Genomic DNA, 17,903 nt, shown 5'->3' with positions numbered 1-17,903 from the left:
TTTAGATGTAAAACTGAAATTGATTGAGGGCAGCAATCGAATCGATTGATGAGAAATCTAATTTATATTTTTCATTCGCTACCAAATTCTACTGCATACGAATCTACCCGACAACTCAATCAAAATAGATTCACGAGTCATTCGCAAAGTATTGTTCTGACTTCTGAGATGAAAGAAGAGACGAATAGGGTGTGTTTATTGGATCGTACAGTTAGTATCAGAATCAACATCTGCTCTATTTCTCTTCCAGACTTCCAAACCATGTGATGTGTGATGGACCTCACTATCTATCTTTTGTATCTGAACCCATCTCTTTGCACGTAGCAAAGGAGTAAATAATAATAATAATAATAATAATAATAATGTAGACGTGACTTCCCTTGTTTTTACGTTCTATCTCAGCTCCACAACGTAGAAACCTCTTCGGTCACACACGTGTGGGGATAGCTTGTCATTGGATTCCACATTAACACGCACCAATCGGAGAGATCCCACGTTTGATCTGCAACTCCTCCTTTCTTCCTCGTCGCGTCACAGACGACGGCATTAGCAGGTCGCAGGGATGAGGTGTGGAGGACAAGACTGCAAGTTTGAAGATTCCGGTGACCTCCGGTGCTGGTAAGACAGCGGAACGTTAAGGATTTGACGCCAAAAGAATTTTTTTTGGCCCTCTTTGTCGCTGGACTTGTGCACGGTAAGCACACAGGCGGTGTTCATACCAACAGTTTATGGGTCTTGCTTGTAAGGTAATAGTCGTGGAGGACAAAATCGTAAATTCCAGATTTCGGTCACCATCAGTGAGAGTAAGAAAGCGGAGCATCAAGGATTTGACGCCAAAATAATTTCTTTTGGCCCTCTTTGTCGCTGGACTCGTGCACGGTAAGCACACAAGCGGTGTGCATACCAACGGTTTAGGGGTCTTACTTGTAAGTTATCGTGGAGGACAAAATCGTAAATTCTAGATTCCAGTCACCATCGGTGATAGTAATAAAGCGGAACATCAAGAATTTGACGCCAAAAAAATTGTTTTTGGCCTTCTTTGTCGTTGGACTCGTGCACGGTAAGCCCAAAGCGGTGTGCGTACCAACGGTTTAGGGGTCTTGCTTGTTGTAAGTTAAAAGTCGTGAGGACAAAATCGTAAATTCAAGTTTCGGGTCACCATCGGTGATAGTAATAAAGCGGAACATCAAGGATTTGACGCCAAAAAAATTATTTTTGGCCCTCTTTGTCGTGGACTTGTGCACGGTAAGCACACAAGCGGTGTTCATACCACCGTTTCTAGGGTCTTGCTTGTAAGGTAATAGTCGTGGAGGACAAGGTCGTAAGTTCAAGATTCCGGTCACCTCCGGTGTAAGTAAGAAAGCGGAACATCAAGGATTTGATGCCAAAAAATTGTTTTTGGCCCTCTTTGTCGCTGGACTTGTTCACGGTAAGCACACAGGCGGTGTTCATACCAACAGTTTATGGGTCTTGCCTGTAGGGTAATAGTCGCGGAGGACAAAATAGTAAATTCTGGATTCCGGTCACCGTCAGTGATAGTAAGGAAGCGGAACATCAAGGATTTGACGCCAAAAATTTTTTTTTTGGCCCTCTTTGTCGCTGGACTTGTGCACGGTAAGCACACAATCGGTGTTCATACCAACGGGTTATGGGTCTTGCTTATAACTATAAGGCCCGGCCCATGGCGTCCATTAATGGAGCCCAAAGTTAGTATTTGGACTGTGAGCCGACCACAACTGCTCGATTTGTACTCACAAAGAATTAATATATCCAAAGAAAAAAAAAAGGGTAAAAGGAAGGGAAAAGAGAAATAAAAAAGAAAAAGGCATAAAGCAGAGATGCTAATTTCCCCCCACACAGAAGGCTGTGTAACGCATGATGATTGATACAAAGGCGACTTGAAATTGAAGTGCTGCATTGCATTGCATTGCATTGCATTGCACAGTGCAACTCCAATTCCATGGTCGTCACCCACTTTACTGCTCTCTGGAAATTTTAGAGGAGCCACTTTAACGGGATTCGAGCACATATGAGTTTTGCATGCCACAGAATTCATGGCAATGATTGCAGAGGCTCCGAGCGACAGACTAATGTAGTCGCAAAGCGGAAGCCCGAGCTTTGTTTGAATCCTCCACCAAGACGAAGAATTCTCGAGGCAGCAGCTGAAGAGCGTGTTCCCATGGAGAGCTCTACAACAGTGTTGGGTTGCACGGTGATGATCCACGGAGCACGAGAACCGAGGTGGAATCTCTGGGATTTGTTGGTCTCTGATGTACCCAGCACTGGTCACTCTCTGTCCCTCCCTTCAAGGCTGGCAACTTGTACCGAGGGAGGATGATCCTAATGGAATGGCTGCAGCTGTGGAGTATGTTTGATGAACCACCCACCCCAGTAGAGTAGGAGAAAGCAGAGGAAGCTCATAGACCAGCTAAATCTTGTTTCGACTATTTTTTTAATTGATTTTATTATTATTAACTTTTAATATTGTTCTCTTGCTATCTGCTATTGGTGATTGACAAGAACAACATAATTTTTTTTAATATTATTTTGAAATATTTATTAGAAGATATCTTCTTGAGGATGATACATGATGTGGAGGTGCCTACCTGACAATAACATGACATTAATCTGTGCAAATATGGTCCCCAGAATTGTCTCATGTGGATCTATCTCTCTCTCTCTCTCTCTCTCTCTCTCTCTCTCTCTATATATATATATATATATATATATATATATATATATATATATATATATATATATATATATATAGATATACATCATGTCCTTGTTAGACTATAATCATGCAAGAAATTTACCATCTTTACTGGTTATTACAGAGACACTGAGAGTGTGTGGCTTCATCATCCCCAAACCCAATCAAAGCTGTTCATATAGCAGCAACTGTAATATAGGGGAAGATACAAAGCACTAAAAGAAGGGATATTTTGTAGTCTATTATCTTTTACTCTTTCAAAGAAAAGGAGATGTAAAGTTAATAACTATATTGTCCTAATTCAATAGATCTTTTACTCCATTGTATTTATTCATGGAGGAAGCTAAAATCCAAGCAAAGCTAGAAGAACAAGTTGAGTTGCGTCCATCACACTGCACGATATGTGGCAAAAGCCGTGCGGTAAAATGGATCCGATGAGGCTTCATACAATAATAAGATGCTTCTTGTTCTGACATCATAGTACCCTAAATAATGAGGGTTGGATGGTACTGAAGAGCAGCTTACAGGGAATCAAATGTGAAAACTTTGACCAACGACAAAGATTTGTTGCATCCAAGGAGGAGGAGGAGAAGAAGAAAGCACCACACAAGTCACACTTTATGCTGCTGCTGCTGCTGCTGCTGCTACAGCTTTAGAAAAGCAGGTTGCAATCATCATGATGCTTGCAGAAATCCTTAATGGACTTTGTTTGGCCTTAGCAAAGTGGGAGCTCTTCTGCCATTAAACCTCTTTAACATTTCAAATTGGCAGCAGCAGCAGCAGCATCAGCAGCAATGATTGAGGAGCGTCTGCAATGGAGGTTTCTGTATTCCTCTGGCTGTTTGGCAGAGACAAGACCCTGTGAAATCTACTGGAATCATCTTCCGAAGCGAAACAACATAGGAAGCTCCTCTTCTTCTACTTGACAGTCGAGTGATACGCTTGCCATGATCTGTAAACAAGCTGCGAAGTAAAAGACCGTGCCGAAGCTTTCCTTGGAAAAAGCCAGTGCAGATTTATGTTCACAGTGAGCAGTAACAGAGGACGGATTACAATACCCAGTGAAGAAGTAGAAAGGCGACTCATCCCACCCTAAGCACAACCTGTAGATTACACTTTAATGTTAAGGAGTTTGGCTATTATCACAAACAAAGCAGCAGAGTCTGATGTTGTTAGACTCTGAGAAGATAGACACTGAGCTCAGGGCCGCCGTTGTTGTCGGGGTTCATCATGTAGAAGGCCTCCGAGTCTTTGGAGCCGACCACCCTCTCAAACCTTGCTCGCATGTACATCACATCCCTGTCGGTGCTGCCGCCGTCGCCTGGGATCACACCGGCCCCCATGGACACCGGCTCGACGGCCCTCAGTACCTTCCAGTCCGACGGCCCGCAGTCGCGCTGCACCGCGAACCCGCACTTCTTGCCGTTGACGTACGCCCGCCAGAGCGGCTCCTCCACCAGCCTCGTCGCCGTTGTCGTCTCCGCCTTCTCACCGCCACCGCCTGACTTGCGCTCGCACTCGAGCGAGATCCTCACCAGGCCGGAGGCCATCTCGCGCACGAGCGCGCTCGTGGCCGTGGCCAGCTCGACCAGCACCACCGGGCACGACTTGCTGTCCGCCTGGAAGGCGAGGTGGACGTGGCCGCGCCGGTGCCCGTAGAGCGTCCCCGTGACGTGGGCGCCGAGGCCCGCCATCCGGTTCCGGCGGAGGAAAGGCGCGGCCGCGAGAAGCGACCGAAGCCTGGAGACCGCAGCGTCTGCGACCGAAGCAGTCCTCTTCTTCTTGGGCACAGCAGCGGCGGCCGTCTCTTCTCGGCAAGGACAGGATGAGGAGGAGGCCAAGAAAGAGGGAGCGGCTTTCTCTTCATCCGGCTGGTCATCTCGCTCCTTCCTCTCAGCTGCTCCTTCCTTGGGACACTTGTTTATCCTCCACTGGAAGTGTCTTCTGGTGGAGGAGGAAGAGAAAGGGGAGGACGGGGAGTCACGAGGAGTGCTTCTTCCCATGTCGATGGTCCTCATCAAGGACTTGGGAGGAGTAAGAAAGAGGGGAGTGGTGAAAGCTAGGAAGGAGTAGGGTTGCTTTATGGCGTGTTGTCACTCCTCTTTTCGCGCTCTCTCTCTCTCTCACTCTCTCCACGACTCGGTGGGCTCATCCGTGTCCCATATCCATGCATCGGTGAGAGCATGCCGTCCTCCTCCAAGGCAGGCTGGGGATCGTCCCCAGAATCCTGACAAAAGTAAGGCTGGTGGCCGCCCCCACACAACTGCAAGTGCATATGAGAGGGTCGGAAGACTGAAAGCCATGAAGAGATATCATCGTCTCGGCGGGCACCCATCCCTCGTCCGCTCCCGATTTACTGTGTGTGTGTGTGTGTTTGAGAGAGAGAGAGGCTCATGAATGAGCCACACCAACCGACCATGGAGCTCAACCTGGTACTGTTGGTGAGCCCACCGATGGAGCCAACGGCAGCAGCGTTATGGAGAGACTCGGGCGTCGGTACAGACATGTAGGTCCCCATCGGCTGGAATGCTTTAAATGCTGTGAAATGGAGTTGATGTGGGCACAGCGACATCATACGGTTGGTTGGCCCTTCCAGGGTTGGATGAGCAGCAGAGCTACTGCTCCCGCAAATACTCATTTTAGCATTTGCAACCCACCGAATGAATCCATTCATTCTCCGCAGCTGAAGTCTGCGACGTAGCGTTTGGTATATCCACCGAGGTTGGTTGACCTGTCGACATGTTGATTGAATCACTATATATATATACATACATATATATATATATATATGTATATATATATATATATATATATATATATATATATATATATTACACAATGAACAAGCAACTCAAATATCAGATAAATCATCTACTCTTTAGCCCAAAGCAGCAGCAGCAGCAGCAGGTAAAATAAAATACTGTGCTCTATGAACTCAAAACATGTTTGAGAATTTATATCCTTCCGTAAAATACTGTGCTCTGTTTCTCGTATCACTTTCAGCATGGTGACCTTCTTAACCTACTTCTGGTTTTCCACCTACACATCAAATGCTGGAAACAGATGAGACTCTTTCACCATACTGAACAACTACATGTACTTATACATATGAAATGCCGGAAACAGAAGCCATGGTGTAGCCATCAGTTGTTTCAAGTTAAATGGAGATCGGTTTCATTGATGGTTGTAGTCATACTGCCTCAATTTCTTGCAGACGCTCCCCACGTTGATGTGAGTAGATCAGTGTGGAGAAGCAAGAAACATTGAGACGAAGAAGTGCATCGTAAGAGTTAGATCATGGAGGTGCAAAGAGCCAAAGCACAGCGCCAGCCAACATTGAGACAAAAGCATAGGTGGGATCACGTGCCACGCCAACCACCAGATATGTGGCCTCTCCAACTGCAAACAAAAGAAATCCAGGGTTAGCATCTCACACATGGCCTTTATATGAGCCAGAGATGAACAGTGACAATGGTTTCAAATATACAGTTGCAACGAATAGACATTATATTTGGTAGAATTAGATCTAAGATCTGTAATGTAGAATATGTATTACATGATTTATATTATTTGTCCTGTAATCGAGATATTTTCTAATTGAACATAATCAAACTGGACTATGTTAATGTTTGTTCATGCACACCATGAGTGGAGTCTTTTTTTTTTTTTTACTGAGTCAAACTAGACTATGTTAGAGTTTGATCTGTCTGCAAACATCATGCCAAGCCGATAACCTACCAACCGCAAATATCTATTGTTTAGTGCGGAAAATATATATTGCAGGGTAACAAAACAAATCGACCACGCTTCCACAAGAAAAAAAAAAATTTGTTTCCTCTTTAACCTTGACTGCTGGTAAAGGACAACAGGAAATGAAAAGGCATGGCCTACTTTGAATATGCATGCCAGACACAAATAATTGAAGTTTACCAAAGAAGATTACATTAGAAATAGACAAGTTTAGTTTTGATTGAAACTAATGTCCTAATATCTACCTTCTCATTATAATGAAAGCAAGAGTAATGTTGCATATAGAAAATCATCTTCTAATATAGAAAATGAGACTGGTTAAATAGCATACTTTCATTAGCTTGCTCTGTGGGCAAGTATGCTCCCTCCTAAATGAAGAAAACCAAAGCTGAAGCTTTTCTTGCATAAGCAAAGGACCCTTATTTGCAATGGGAAAAACAAAAGCTTCTGCACAAAATTTCATAAGAAAACAGACACACCTAAGACGGCAACTTTTTGTATAAAGTAATCACAGGGACATATATTTTCCACTTCATAACTGGAACAACGAAAGCATCACAAGTAGAATCATTTTCTTTAGTATATTATAATCAAACACTATTTGTCACTACCCACGAATTTCCAATGTTTTCGATCATTAAGATTATATACTCAAGTAAATGCTTTGAAATCTATAAACAATTTGGGGTATTTAGAAACTACACTGATGACAAATGGAAACACAGGGGAAGTTACACCAATATGAGCACAACTTTGAAAGTCTATAGGGTTATCATTGGCAGGATCAACTTGAGAACATAAAAATTACCAAAATATGCAAGCAATTTTCATAGATCGCAAACAAGACACATGTTAGTGCATGGGTAAATATGACCCTCTAAAGTTGAATAATTACCTTGTAATTGAAACATGAATTTCTAGAAGGGACTTATTTTGCGAGCCAGCTGCAACATGAATTCAGGAACAAGACGACGTGGCAAGGGTGCTACAGATATATGGGCATGTGCAGCTGCAACACCACCATAAATGACTGCAGCAATATGTTCCAGCAGTTCATCCTTTCCCCCTCTAAGAGGATCCTAAAATGCCAGTTAATTAAGGAAAATGTTAAATAAAGTATCCCTAATTAGTAACCACAGAAAAGAAAACAACTAATGCTTCTTGGCTGTATATAACTGAAAGGGCATTTTTTCAGATGAATCACAATTAATTGCACCATTTTTCATCTGCTATAACAGTCTTCAGTCATCACTATGAAGAATGGATGCTTCTCTCCATGCTATAACTCCTTTTTCTTTGTTCTTGATTTTTTTTTAATGGTTCAAAGATTGAACTAGACAGCTAAATTAAGTGACTGAACAGACTGTGGCGAGTTCGACATCTCTAAGTAAACATTTCATTTCATCTTCTCTTACTGTGAAATCAACAGCTTTCATCTTTTTTAAGAATATTATTTTGTTAATAATAACTTCCAAGTGAACAAGTACAGATGCTCACATCTAGTAAGTAAATATTATGACTCGTAACCATAATCTGTAGCAATTTATGTAGATAACATATGCATAATTACATTTTATTTCCATATTCCTTAACATTGTAGACAAACTGTTGAATGAAGAATCATTCAGAGAAGATTAAGCTTCAATAGATGTACGAGTATTAGTGTGCAACTCCACCATATCAGAATCATTGAAATAGCCATCTGTTATTACCTGAAGAAACAGATCTGTGTGAGTTTTTCCTTCAAATAAAACGATGTCAACCTTAGCACCAACACTGTGAAGGGTATCAACAAACTTTTTGCTGCAAATAACAGTCTATTCATATTCAGTAACGATGGATATTAGGTTAGGAAAACCATAGTCTGCAGAGTGACAGCATATTGTTGCATAAAAGACATACAGGAGAAGAAAACTCTTTCAGAAGACATGAAAGCTCACAGTAAAATAAGGTGACATCTGACAAAAATCAAGGTCAACAGTAATATAATTCTAGTAGACCAATCATCATCTCCAAAGACCTCATGTTCAGGCCTCAACTTGTTTGCCAATAAAGCACCACAACATTAAGTGTGTAAAATTATGGAAAGCTAAAAAGAGAAAACTAAGACAACTAGTTCCTGGTTAAGAGCAAAAGTAATATGCCATCTCAATTACAATAATAAGGCACGAGTAATTTATCACTGATTTCTTCATACAAGGAGCATTTTGCATCTAGGTCAGTATATTATTAACCAAAAAGTATACGTTTCCTTCTGAAAACAAGCACAACTAAATGGATTAAGGGAAGAAATTACAGTTTGTTAAAAGTAAAACTAAATTTAGAATGAGATCTGTTGCATGGTTATAATTATGGTCACATTTTGTCTGCTTCTAATTTTTGTAAGCATCTACTCAAGCCAAGGGTCTAAGAAGCATCAGCCACGGCATATAGATTTCATTATCCTAGCAATTCCTGTAAACCAACCTGGCAGTTGATGGTATAGATTGATCACTTGTTCCATGAAACAGGATGACATGAGGCAGCAAAGATATGGCATGTTTAATACTAGAATCCTGGACCAGAACTTCAGGAGAAAAACGCCACAAGTTTTGCTCCCCTTCCATTATGCTGGGACAGATAATATAAGAACATTCTGATTACTGGTAATGCAAAGAATGTTTTGAGAAACAAAAAGACATCAAAAGAATAATACAAGATAATATCGATATACAACAGAATACAATTAATTAATACCTTAGAAAAATAGACCGGTACAGGCCACGACTATGGAAATGATCGACCAACTCAAGCATGTTATACCTGCCAATGAAAGTTTTTGAAATAAATCTTTAAGATAAATATGCCTTTGTGTTTCTCTAGAAAATATATAAAGACTCATGCAAATTAACCAATTGTGAAAAGCACTCAAGGCATGCTTTCACTGTGTAGCCTGCATTCCAGGATGGGTCCTGTTGAGTTCCAAGTAGTGAACATATGTAGAAAGTCCAATACTTTTAAGAAAAAAGCATGATGGATGTAACATTAAGAGATGCAAATTGTTTATTAGCAAATTGACCACTTTAATATTTCTATTTGTTCATCCGTCAGATTCTCAAACAGAAAACCTCATAGTTGTTACATAAATGTCTTATCATTCAGCAATAAAATAGTAATATTTCTAAAATCTATATAAAAAAGTCCAACACTTCACTAACATGGTTCATAAAATCCCAAACTTCGATGAGAAGAGCTCATTGTCGCTTTAAATGTTCTGGAGAAACAGTAAAATAAATTGGCCCATGATACACATGCTGAACAGTATAATTTTTTATTCCTTGTTGACACCATGTCACTTGAAAAGATGTCTTTCTCAACGAAGAAAGAAAAGAAAAATTCTATACACGAGTTGAAATTGACATATATTGAAAAACTGGTTAAAACAGTTTTAAAATTTTAAAATATTTTCTAGTTTCTATTAATATGAGCTGCTGCCTTGTGTAATTCTTACTTTTTTATAAGAGGCGCAACAACAATTAAAAGCTAAAACTATTGGACTGCGAATAGTTATAAAGGGTGAGGGAATAATTAGGAAAAGTAATGTAGTTCATGAGCGGCAGCCTAGAAGGAAAAGAAGAATGCCTGTTAGGAGAAGAATTCAAATGCACATAAACTGAATTAGCTATATTTAGCTTAATCTAGTCGGGGTTGCTTTTTTTGTTACAAGTTCAATATCCACTACGTACCTTGAAGCAAGGATTATTGTACCACCCAAAATGGTACGAAACGGGTGGTACATACCGGTCCGAACCCTCTTGTCGAGCGGCTTCTTGTACGGAGATGCATGCATAAAGGCTTTTTGGATCTTCATCGACAGTACCCTATTATCGAACCCTCTTGTCGAGCGGCTTCTTCTAATAAACTCCTCTTTCTTCTATCGCCGACACCTATAGCATATTGGCACTGTTCCTGTGGCAGTGCTTGTCCGGATCTATCCCCTCACTAATGTACAAAGAAGGAGAATCCTCTAATCTTGGGAGATAAAGACAAAGCAAAACATAAGATAGAGGGTTAGTTTTTGCCTGTGATGGTCTTAGCGCTGGCTGAAGGTCCTTTATGAGTTTGTACTGGTGTCGATCATACCCCCGATAAATAAGCTAAGGATGTTACACTAATATTCTGGATTAATGAACTTCTATTTGAATAAGTGTGTTTACTTTACTTAACTTCATTATGCTTTCCTGTCTGGGAAAAAGGAGATATCCGTTTTTTACGACGCAAACAGCATGGAGCCGTCAAAGCTAATAAGCTATGAGTTTGGCTCTTGTAAAAGCTATGTCCGAGCGTGGGACAGTACGCAGACCACCCCTGTTCCAAGCAGCCCAATCTGGTAAAAATAATAAAAAATAGAGAACAGCGGTGGGACCCAGCCAACTTGGCATTAAAAAAAAATCCTAAAATAAAAATTAGGGCTCATGAATGTGCTCTTCTCACATTCAATGCTGCTGTCATTGTTGCTGCTTTCCCATTGCCATTGTTTCGTGATGACGCTGCCAACACTGTTGCTGTCGTGCTCCTTCTTCCTAAGTACGCTCCCACCTCTTCTCCTTTTCTTCCTTCTTCCTCCTCCACCATTTCTTCTTCTTCCTCCTCCACTGTTTCCTCTTGTTCCTTCTTCCTTCCTCCTCCTTTCTCCTTCTTCCGCTATTCCTCCACCGCCCCTTTCTTTTCTCTCTCTTTTTCTTCCTCTTCGAAACACCAGTGCATACCGGTTCACCATCACCGGTACACCAGTATTGACCAGTATGTACTAGTTTGACAGATTACCGAAATGGATATAGTACCCAAAACGACGATCCTTGCTTTGAAGCATGATTTTAAAATCTCAAAAGAAAAAGATTTGAGAAATTGAGAGTAATAAAGAAAAGAGACCAATTAAAAGACAGTTATCTTGGTACTACGCAAATTTCTTTTCAAGTAGTCAATTGAAGGCATTCGCTCTATTTCACATCATTTGATTGTGAAAAGTGCATAATTCTTTTCATATCTAACATTTGTATATTAAAAAAAAATACATGTATAATAGCATGGAAGTTCCAATTTAATGACATTGAGGTGTGACTTGGTCAGGCCTAAGAATGTAAACTCATGGGCAACTTGGATATACTCCATGGAATTGGAAGTCAATAGAAGCAGCTTAAGAATTTAAAGGTTTAATTGGTTGTGTTTCTGATTCAATCTACAGTTCACTTGGTTGCATCTAAAGCTTGCACTTTGCACTCTGTTTGAAAATCTAGCATTTAAACTCATGGGCAACTTGAATACGAGGCGAAATGGAGAATAACTGATTGTTGCCGGTGAAAGTACAAGCTAGAGTAGAAATGAAAGCCACTATACATATGTACTTTGTAAAATGCCTGCAGTTACAATTCAAGCATTCCTAGTTGCAGATAAGTGATATAAGCCGATGAATGTGAGTGCATTATCATTCTGAAACCTCATACAGCACCACACACAGATCATAGATAACCTAAAATATGCAAGTTTGAAGCCATCACTTCTACAAGAAACCAGAAAAAGATACTGATAGCTGAGGCTGCAAGCCCTAGTACAAATAGAACATTATTGAGGTAAATAAAAACATACAGATACAAACAATGAAGAGATTTACCCCCCAGATATACCAAAGTATGCTTTTATTTGTGAGACACTCCATGATGTGCACTCTCTTTCTCCACATTCTTTAATTGCCTGATCAAGAATAGTGCAAGCAGCAATATGTGCACCCGCAGATTGTCCAATCAAATAGATCCTTTGCAGAAAAAAATGGAATGACAAGTTAATAGAAAATTCTTTCTCAGGGACCATGAAAAATTTGGTACAAAAACAGAATATTTACAAATTAATGCTTAGAAAATTCAAAGGAAACTTACAGCCAACTTGGTTAAGAAAGGATATCAGCATCTCAAGATTATGTGTGCAGAAGTGAAGATGAAAATAGCAAGCAACTTTTCTGAACTTGTGCATTTACTACATAGATGGACAACTTTGGCATCTTACGCTGGTTTCATAAATGTTTACTTCCTGAACATCTTTCTAACTGTAGCATAAAAAATCAGAGTGTTGATCTGGATGGTTTGTTGGGAATAAAATTACAGATGTTCCAAATAGTATGGCTTGAAATTATAGTAGTATCGCTAGATAGGTATGGCAATTTTCTGTTTTTGATAAAAATTGACATGTAATCCTTTATTTAGTGTTTCTTTCGTTCTCTTTTACTTTTTTACCTGCTTTACTAGGTACTTGTATTCATACCTTGTAAATATACGAGGCATTGCCTCCTTTTCAATAAATATGAATGAGATACTCAAATGTATAAAGGGGCATTTGCAGAAAACCATACCAAAAAGAAATTAGTTGTCAACTTTGACTATCTCCTTCTTTGCTAAACCCATCTGATTATTTCTTATATTGCACCCTATATTCCAATTATGTTATATTGATCTGAGGACACCATAAGCATATATCTTACAAGGTAAATAAAACCTCTTAGATATATTTGTCCCAATAAAGCCCCTAAAATTTCCCTTCTGACACACCCAGGACAAATTCCTTTCACAAAGATTAACATGACATTGAAATTTTTAATCAACAGCTAAAAAAAGAAAGTAATACATTTACCAAGTCCAGCAAGTCTTGCTTAATCTAAATTTAGTACAACATATAAATGTAACCCTGAACTGAAAAAAAAAACTTATAGAACTTTTATAGCAAAAAAAAAGAAAAAGAAATTCACAAGTATGCCATTCTAAAGCCTAATGATGAGGTTCATTTAACAAATTCTTTTATGACATATCAGTGAATCCATTTAGCAAAAGAATCGGGAAAAACCATGAGCACATCTTCATACCAAAAAAGTAATATTATGCCTTGTATCCTTCTTTGCATGCCATGCACCAAAGCAAGACAATCTTCAGTCAACAAAATATAAGATGTAACATGGTACTAGCACAAATTTGGCATTCATTCCATTAACGTCTTATGGTGATCCATATATTTCATGCTTCACAATTCTAGAATGTCAAGGGCCCTTCATGAAATTGGGACTTCATGGTGGAAAACCTTTGAATAATATCCTCCCAAAATTTAGCATACACAAGATCAGATGTTTGATGCCTACTGTTGCTGTGAGAAACAGATCCTTTTACCTGTTTGGATCGCCTCCATAACTTCCAATGTTATTGCACACGAATGAGATGCCTTGAGATGCATCCTCCACCATATCGCTGATGGTTCCTTGAGGGAAATTTCTGTACAAAGATGTCATACTAGATATGTAGGTACGGTACAAGACCACGAATGAGCACTACAGCGTATCCTTACCATAAGATGGTAAGGTCACTGTAAACAATGCCCACAAGTTCCCAGAAAAAGAATCAATATGTAATCATGAGCTAAGGCAGAAGAATATAGAAGGTTGCTTAGGATTGAGAGAGAATCCTGGCCGAAAAAAAAAAACTACTCTCTTAAGAAACCAAATCATATATCACATTTCTTCTCCCCTCTCATTTGATCCAATCAATTTTTTGTTTGCAGCTTTAATACTTCATTAAAGTTGAATTAAATGCTGATCACATGCTCGATCTTTTCTTCTTCTTTATTTCTAGTATCAGGGTTCAAGTTTCAGAAAAGCACTCTCTGCTGCAATTGTAAGGTGCCCTAGACCTACATTGACAAGAGCCATGTATGCTGGGTAACCTTCTCAGTGATAAGAACACCCCTACTTTTTGTAATCATAAGGGAATAAATGATATTTTGTCAATTTTTTTCATGGCAGTGCATTTAGTTATTGAACAAAGCCCCTTAAACAACTTGAGCTCGGCTTGGTTGCAAGCTTGAATAAGCTGAGTTTTAATAGCAAACTAGGTGAGAAATTAATTTCAGAAAGATCCTAAATGTACTGCCACGATAAAAACTTGACAAATTCAAGTTCTTTTGAAAAACATGAAAGGAGCTCAATTTAGCTTAGGAGATCACTTGATACATGATTGAGCTCAACTAGATTCAGAGTTAGCCTCCACCAATTATGTAACAAGCCAAGCTTGACCATTTATTTAAGCGTGAAACAAATTCATGCCAAGGTTGAACACGTATAGGCATGATCAAGCTTGGCCAACAACACCCCTATGCAGCAATTTTATGTAATTACACATGCCCAACAATAATATGTAGATAAGGGCAATTTTTGTTCTTCAGTATGGCAGAGTCTGAACGACATACCTATAATCTATGCATGCCACTATGATGCCTCTTTCTGCCAACCGCCTTCCTAAAAGTGCACCCCAAGCTTTATAACTGCACAAAATTTCAAGAAGCAAGGGACTGAGATTTAAGTAATTTTCAGAACAACAACCTGTCAGAAACAAGACCCAAGTTACCAAGTTTTCCTGTTTACCACATATATTAGCACTCACCCGATAATCCACGCTCCTCCAGTAACAAATGCAACAACTGGTTTCAAACCATCAACTTTTGTCGGTAAATAGAGATCTAATCTGCAACAGTATATTCTAATCAATTCCAAAAGGGAATCAGCATATGTATCAACAACTCAAGAAAGATGAGTATGAGATAAATTTTAATCAAGTTCCCAGTGATGACATACCGATTTCTTGGCCGATCTCCATATATAATGCTTCTACGTACCTGACTTGAGAAGAAATAATAATATCCAACTATAACAAGCAACACGTAGTTTTGGTTAGAGTAAGTGACATTATATGTTACATCCGTTTGAACTTTTTGATGAAGCTGGAGTTATTATCATCTAGAAACACAAAGTAGCTAGAACAATATAATTGGTTGCCAAGTCTTTGTGCTTCAGAATATTTTTAGAAATCAGCCATTAGTACAGAACTTACCCTGGAGAAATCCTGGCATAAGCAAAGTTGCATAACAAATAAGAGCAAGAAACTTTGTGATCCACCTATAGCCCACCCTGAGAAGAGACGAAGTAGTCAATACATTGGGGTAACAGTAAAAAAGGGATGCTTTTCCACTCCATTGCAATTATAATAAATTGTGTCAAGTATAAAGTACATTACAATAGTTAAAATTTATCATATACAAGAAACAGTGTGCCAACATTTTAGATATCAAGAAATGCTCCATGCCTCGAAAGAAATGTTTCATCAGAAAATTTTGAGCAAGATTAATAAATTTGATGAGAAGCTAATTTTCATCAAGGGCAGATCAAAATGAACACAGATATAGCATTTCTGCCCAAAAGAATTAATGGAAGAATTATGTTTGAAGACTAACCAAATAAGTCCAAGAAGATATACTGGAGGCTGACACAGTCCATTTCCATATTTCTCAGTTCAAAAGTGTTAGACACATAATCTCAAATTCAAACTACCCAGCGCTAAACTGGACTTTATTAACAATAGTGGTATTTGAAGTTTCCATACTAGAAATGGGTTATGTGCCTTTGTACATCTCTAGTTACATTAGGTATCCTCCAAGTCTTTCAAAGAAACAACTAACAGAAATTAGATTGCCATTCAGCATCTGCAATATACGTCCCCAAATGCTAAGTTTGATGATTCTTTGGTGTCCAGGGAAGAGTTGAGTTATAGAAAAGTTTTAGTACTTAAAACTTCAAAGTTCAGTTAGTGAGAAAAATAGCAGCACCCCAACCTTAAAATGCCTTTTTTTTCCTACTGACATAGGTTCCTTAACCAACAATCTGAAAGAAAATGTCGATGCAGGTAATTAAAGATTCACTGTGATCAAGACGAATAGCTACTTCTTCATCAGGTTTAGGATTATCCTCCATTTTGATGTCTTGGCTAAGATTGATTTTCATGGTACCCGGATGCTTCTTTTAATTTTTCTACTTTGTGCATGATATGAATCTCACGTTTTAAGATTATCAATCAGAAGCCAAATACATTTTGACCAAAACACGACTCTGAATACTTAAGTTAGTCACCTGGAAAGATTTTGTTGGTTATAGACTATTATTCACATAAAGGTCTCTGAAATGCTTTAGTTTCCTTTACATAGAAATTCTTGAAATGATATTTTAGGGGTATATTAAGTTTCCATGCGGTTCTTTGATTGGATCATAACGCTATTTATTTTCCCAACTAAACGACAATGCAATTGTTGGACGGTCTGATGTTTAGCTTTAGATGGGGAGGTTTAGGTTCTACTTCTCAGACCACCCTATCGGGATATTATAATCATGGTAAGTGGCGCAAAAAGAATACTAAGTATAATATTTTAAATGAAAAAATTGCTTCGGAAAGCTTAAAAATTCTTGAAACTTATCAGGCAAAAACATACAGCTGAATCGCATCACGAGAAGTACCTCTCCGAACAGAGGGTTTGGTCCACAGAAACATTCATGAAATGAGAAGGCATGCAAATTTTACCTTACAAGTTAAAACAAATCGATTATCCACAAGACAACATAACATACGATAATTGTAGAAAAAGAATCTTTCATATTGGATAATATACAAGAACTGGTGCACAATATGCTTCAAGAAATTAAAAGAGGTGGAGACAAGAGGAACATCAACTCCAACATGAAAAATGAAACATTTAAATGGAAACGGTATCAAGAAGCCAAAGAATTCAAGAAAATTCTGCAAACACTATAATTCAAGAAAAACTACAACTGCTTTAGAAACTTTCCATGGAAATAGTTTCAGAAACCAGAAAAAATTCGAGAAAAGCTAAACCTAAGCCAAAATGAAGCGAGGAACAAATAAAGCGATGAGGAGGTGGAGGAGGAAACCCGAGATAGCGGAGGAGGGTGATGGCGAGGCGGGTAAGAAGAAACGTCTCGGCGGCAGCGTGGCCGACGTCTCTACCGAAGGAGCGGCCCCGCGAGGTGTGGGAGGAGAGGGATCGGAGCGAGGGTTCGCTGACGGTCCTCCGCCTCCGGCTTCTCCCGCCGCCTCCAGCAGCCGACGCCGAGCGTCGGAGAAAGGGTCTCGCGTCCTCCGCCGCGGGCGACGACGCCGAGGAGGAGGAGGAGGAGGGGGAGGCTTTCTCCTCCTCATCGTACTGCGGCGATGGCGCGTGGGGATGGAGCTCCAGCGACATCGCCGGCTCCGAAGACAGGGAGGGGAGACGGGCGACGGGTGGCATCCGTGCCAAATAAATTGGGCGGTGGGAGGACGGAACGGAATACTGGTGAGGCGCGATGCTTCTCAGTCATCTTGCCAGTGCGACACGTGGCTCGTTGTCCAAACACCGGTTGTGCGCTACTACCGTCATCGACTTGCTTCGACCGTTCGTTTCGTGGAGGACGGTTCGATCATACCTTGAGATCGAACAAAGTTGACGAGGAAAAAGGGTTCCTTTTTCTTTTGAAACAAATAATATTTATCCTTAATTTTAACATCTTGGTGATAATAATAATAATAATAATTAACATTTATTAATT

At 39.8% G+C, this 17,903-nt stretch overlaps 2 protein-coding genes across 3 annotated transcripts; both read right to left on the bottom strand.

Annotated features, from left to right (window-relative positions):
- Positions 1–3,117: 3,117 nt before the first annotated feature.
- LOC135606736 (protein MIZU-KUSSEI 1-like) lies at positions 3,118–5,055 on the bottom strand. 2 transcript variants are annotated; one of them, XM_065097891.1, is made up of 2 exons: positions 3,772–5,055; positions 3,118–3,676 (listed from the first exon to the last, which is right to left on the bottom strand). In XM_065097891.1, the coding sequence occupies exon 1, from the start codon at positions 4,729–4,731 to the stop codon at positions 3,886–3,888; it is 846 nt and encodes a 281-aa protein (XP_064953963.1). In that variant the 5' UTR covers positions 4,732–5,055; the 3' UTR covers positions 3,118–3,676; positions 3,772–3,885. The 2 variants fall into 2 exon arrangements, with proteins under 2 accessions (XP_064953963.1, XP_064953964.1); XM_065097892.1 differs by having other exon boundaries at positions 3,118–3,665.
- Positions 5,056–5,643: 588 nt separating this feature from the next.
- On the bottom strand, positions 5,644–17,626 carry LOC135606735 (probable isoprenylcysteine alpha-carbonyl methylesterase ICMEL1). The gene is made up of 12 exons (XM_065097890.1): positions 17,250–17,626; positions 15,364–15,440; positions 15,108–15,177; positions 14,917–14,997; positions 14,723–14,797; positions 13,651–13,752; positions 12,114–12,254; positions 9,200–9,265; positions 8,930–9,073; positions 8,176–8,266; positions 7,359–7,542; positions 5,644–6,112 (listed from the first exon to the last, which is right to left on the bottom strand). Exons 1-11 carry the CDS (start codon positions 17,603–17,605, stop codon positions 7,381–7,383), a joined length of 1,365 nt encoding a protein of 454 aa, XP_064953962.1. The 5' UTR covers positions 17,606–17,626; the 3' UTR covers positions 5,644–6,112; positions 7,359–7,380.
- Between the last annotated feature and the right edge of the window lie 277 nt (positions 17,627–17,903).

Source organism: Musa acuminata, chromosome BXJ2-3 (assembly GCF_036884655.1).
Source record: "Musa acuminata AAA Group cultivar baxijiao chromosome BXJ2-3, Cavendish_Baxijiao_AAA, whole genome shotgun sequence".
NCBI classification, from domain to species: domain Eukaryota; kingdom Viridiplantae; phylum Streptophyta; class Magnoliopsida; order Zingiberales; family Musaceae; genus Musa; species Musa acuminata.
The sequence above is the reverse complement of the archived record's forward strand: the minus strand, read 5'-3'. Positions and strand labels throughout refer to the sequence as shown.

Bases quoted from the DNA above. Each gene is read 5' to 3' on its own strand.
- LOC135606735 (XM_065097890.1), bottom strand. From the start codon at position 17,605: ATGCCACCCGTCGCCCGTCTCCCCTCCCTGTCTTCGGAGCCGGCGATG. The intron at 9,074-9,199 runs GTATTAATTAAT...TATCTGTCCCAG, and splicing joins TACCGGTCTATTTTTCTAAG to CATAATGGAAGGGGAGCAAA. The intron at 7,543-8,175 runs GTAATAACAGAT...CTGGCATTTTAG, and splicing joins ACACAGATCTGTTTCTTCAG to GATCCTCTTAGAGGGGGAAA.
- LOC135606736 (XM_065097891.1), bottom strand. From the start codon at position 4,731: ATGAGGACCATCGACATGGGAAGAAGCACTCCTCGTGACTCCCCGTCC.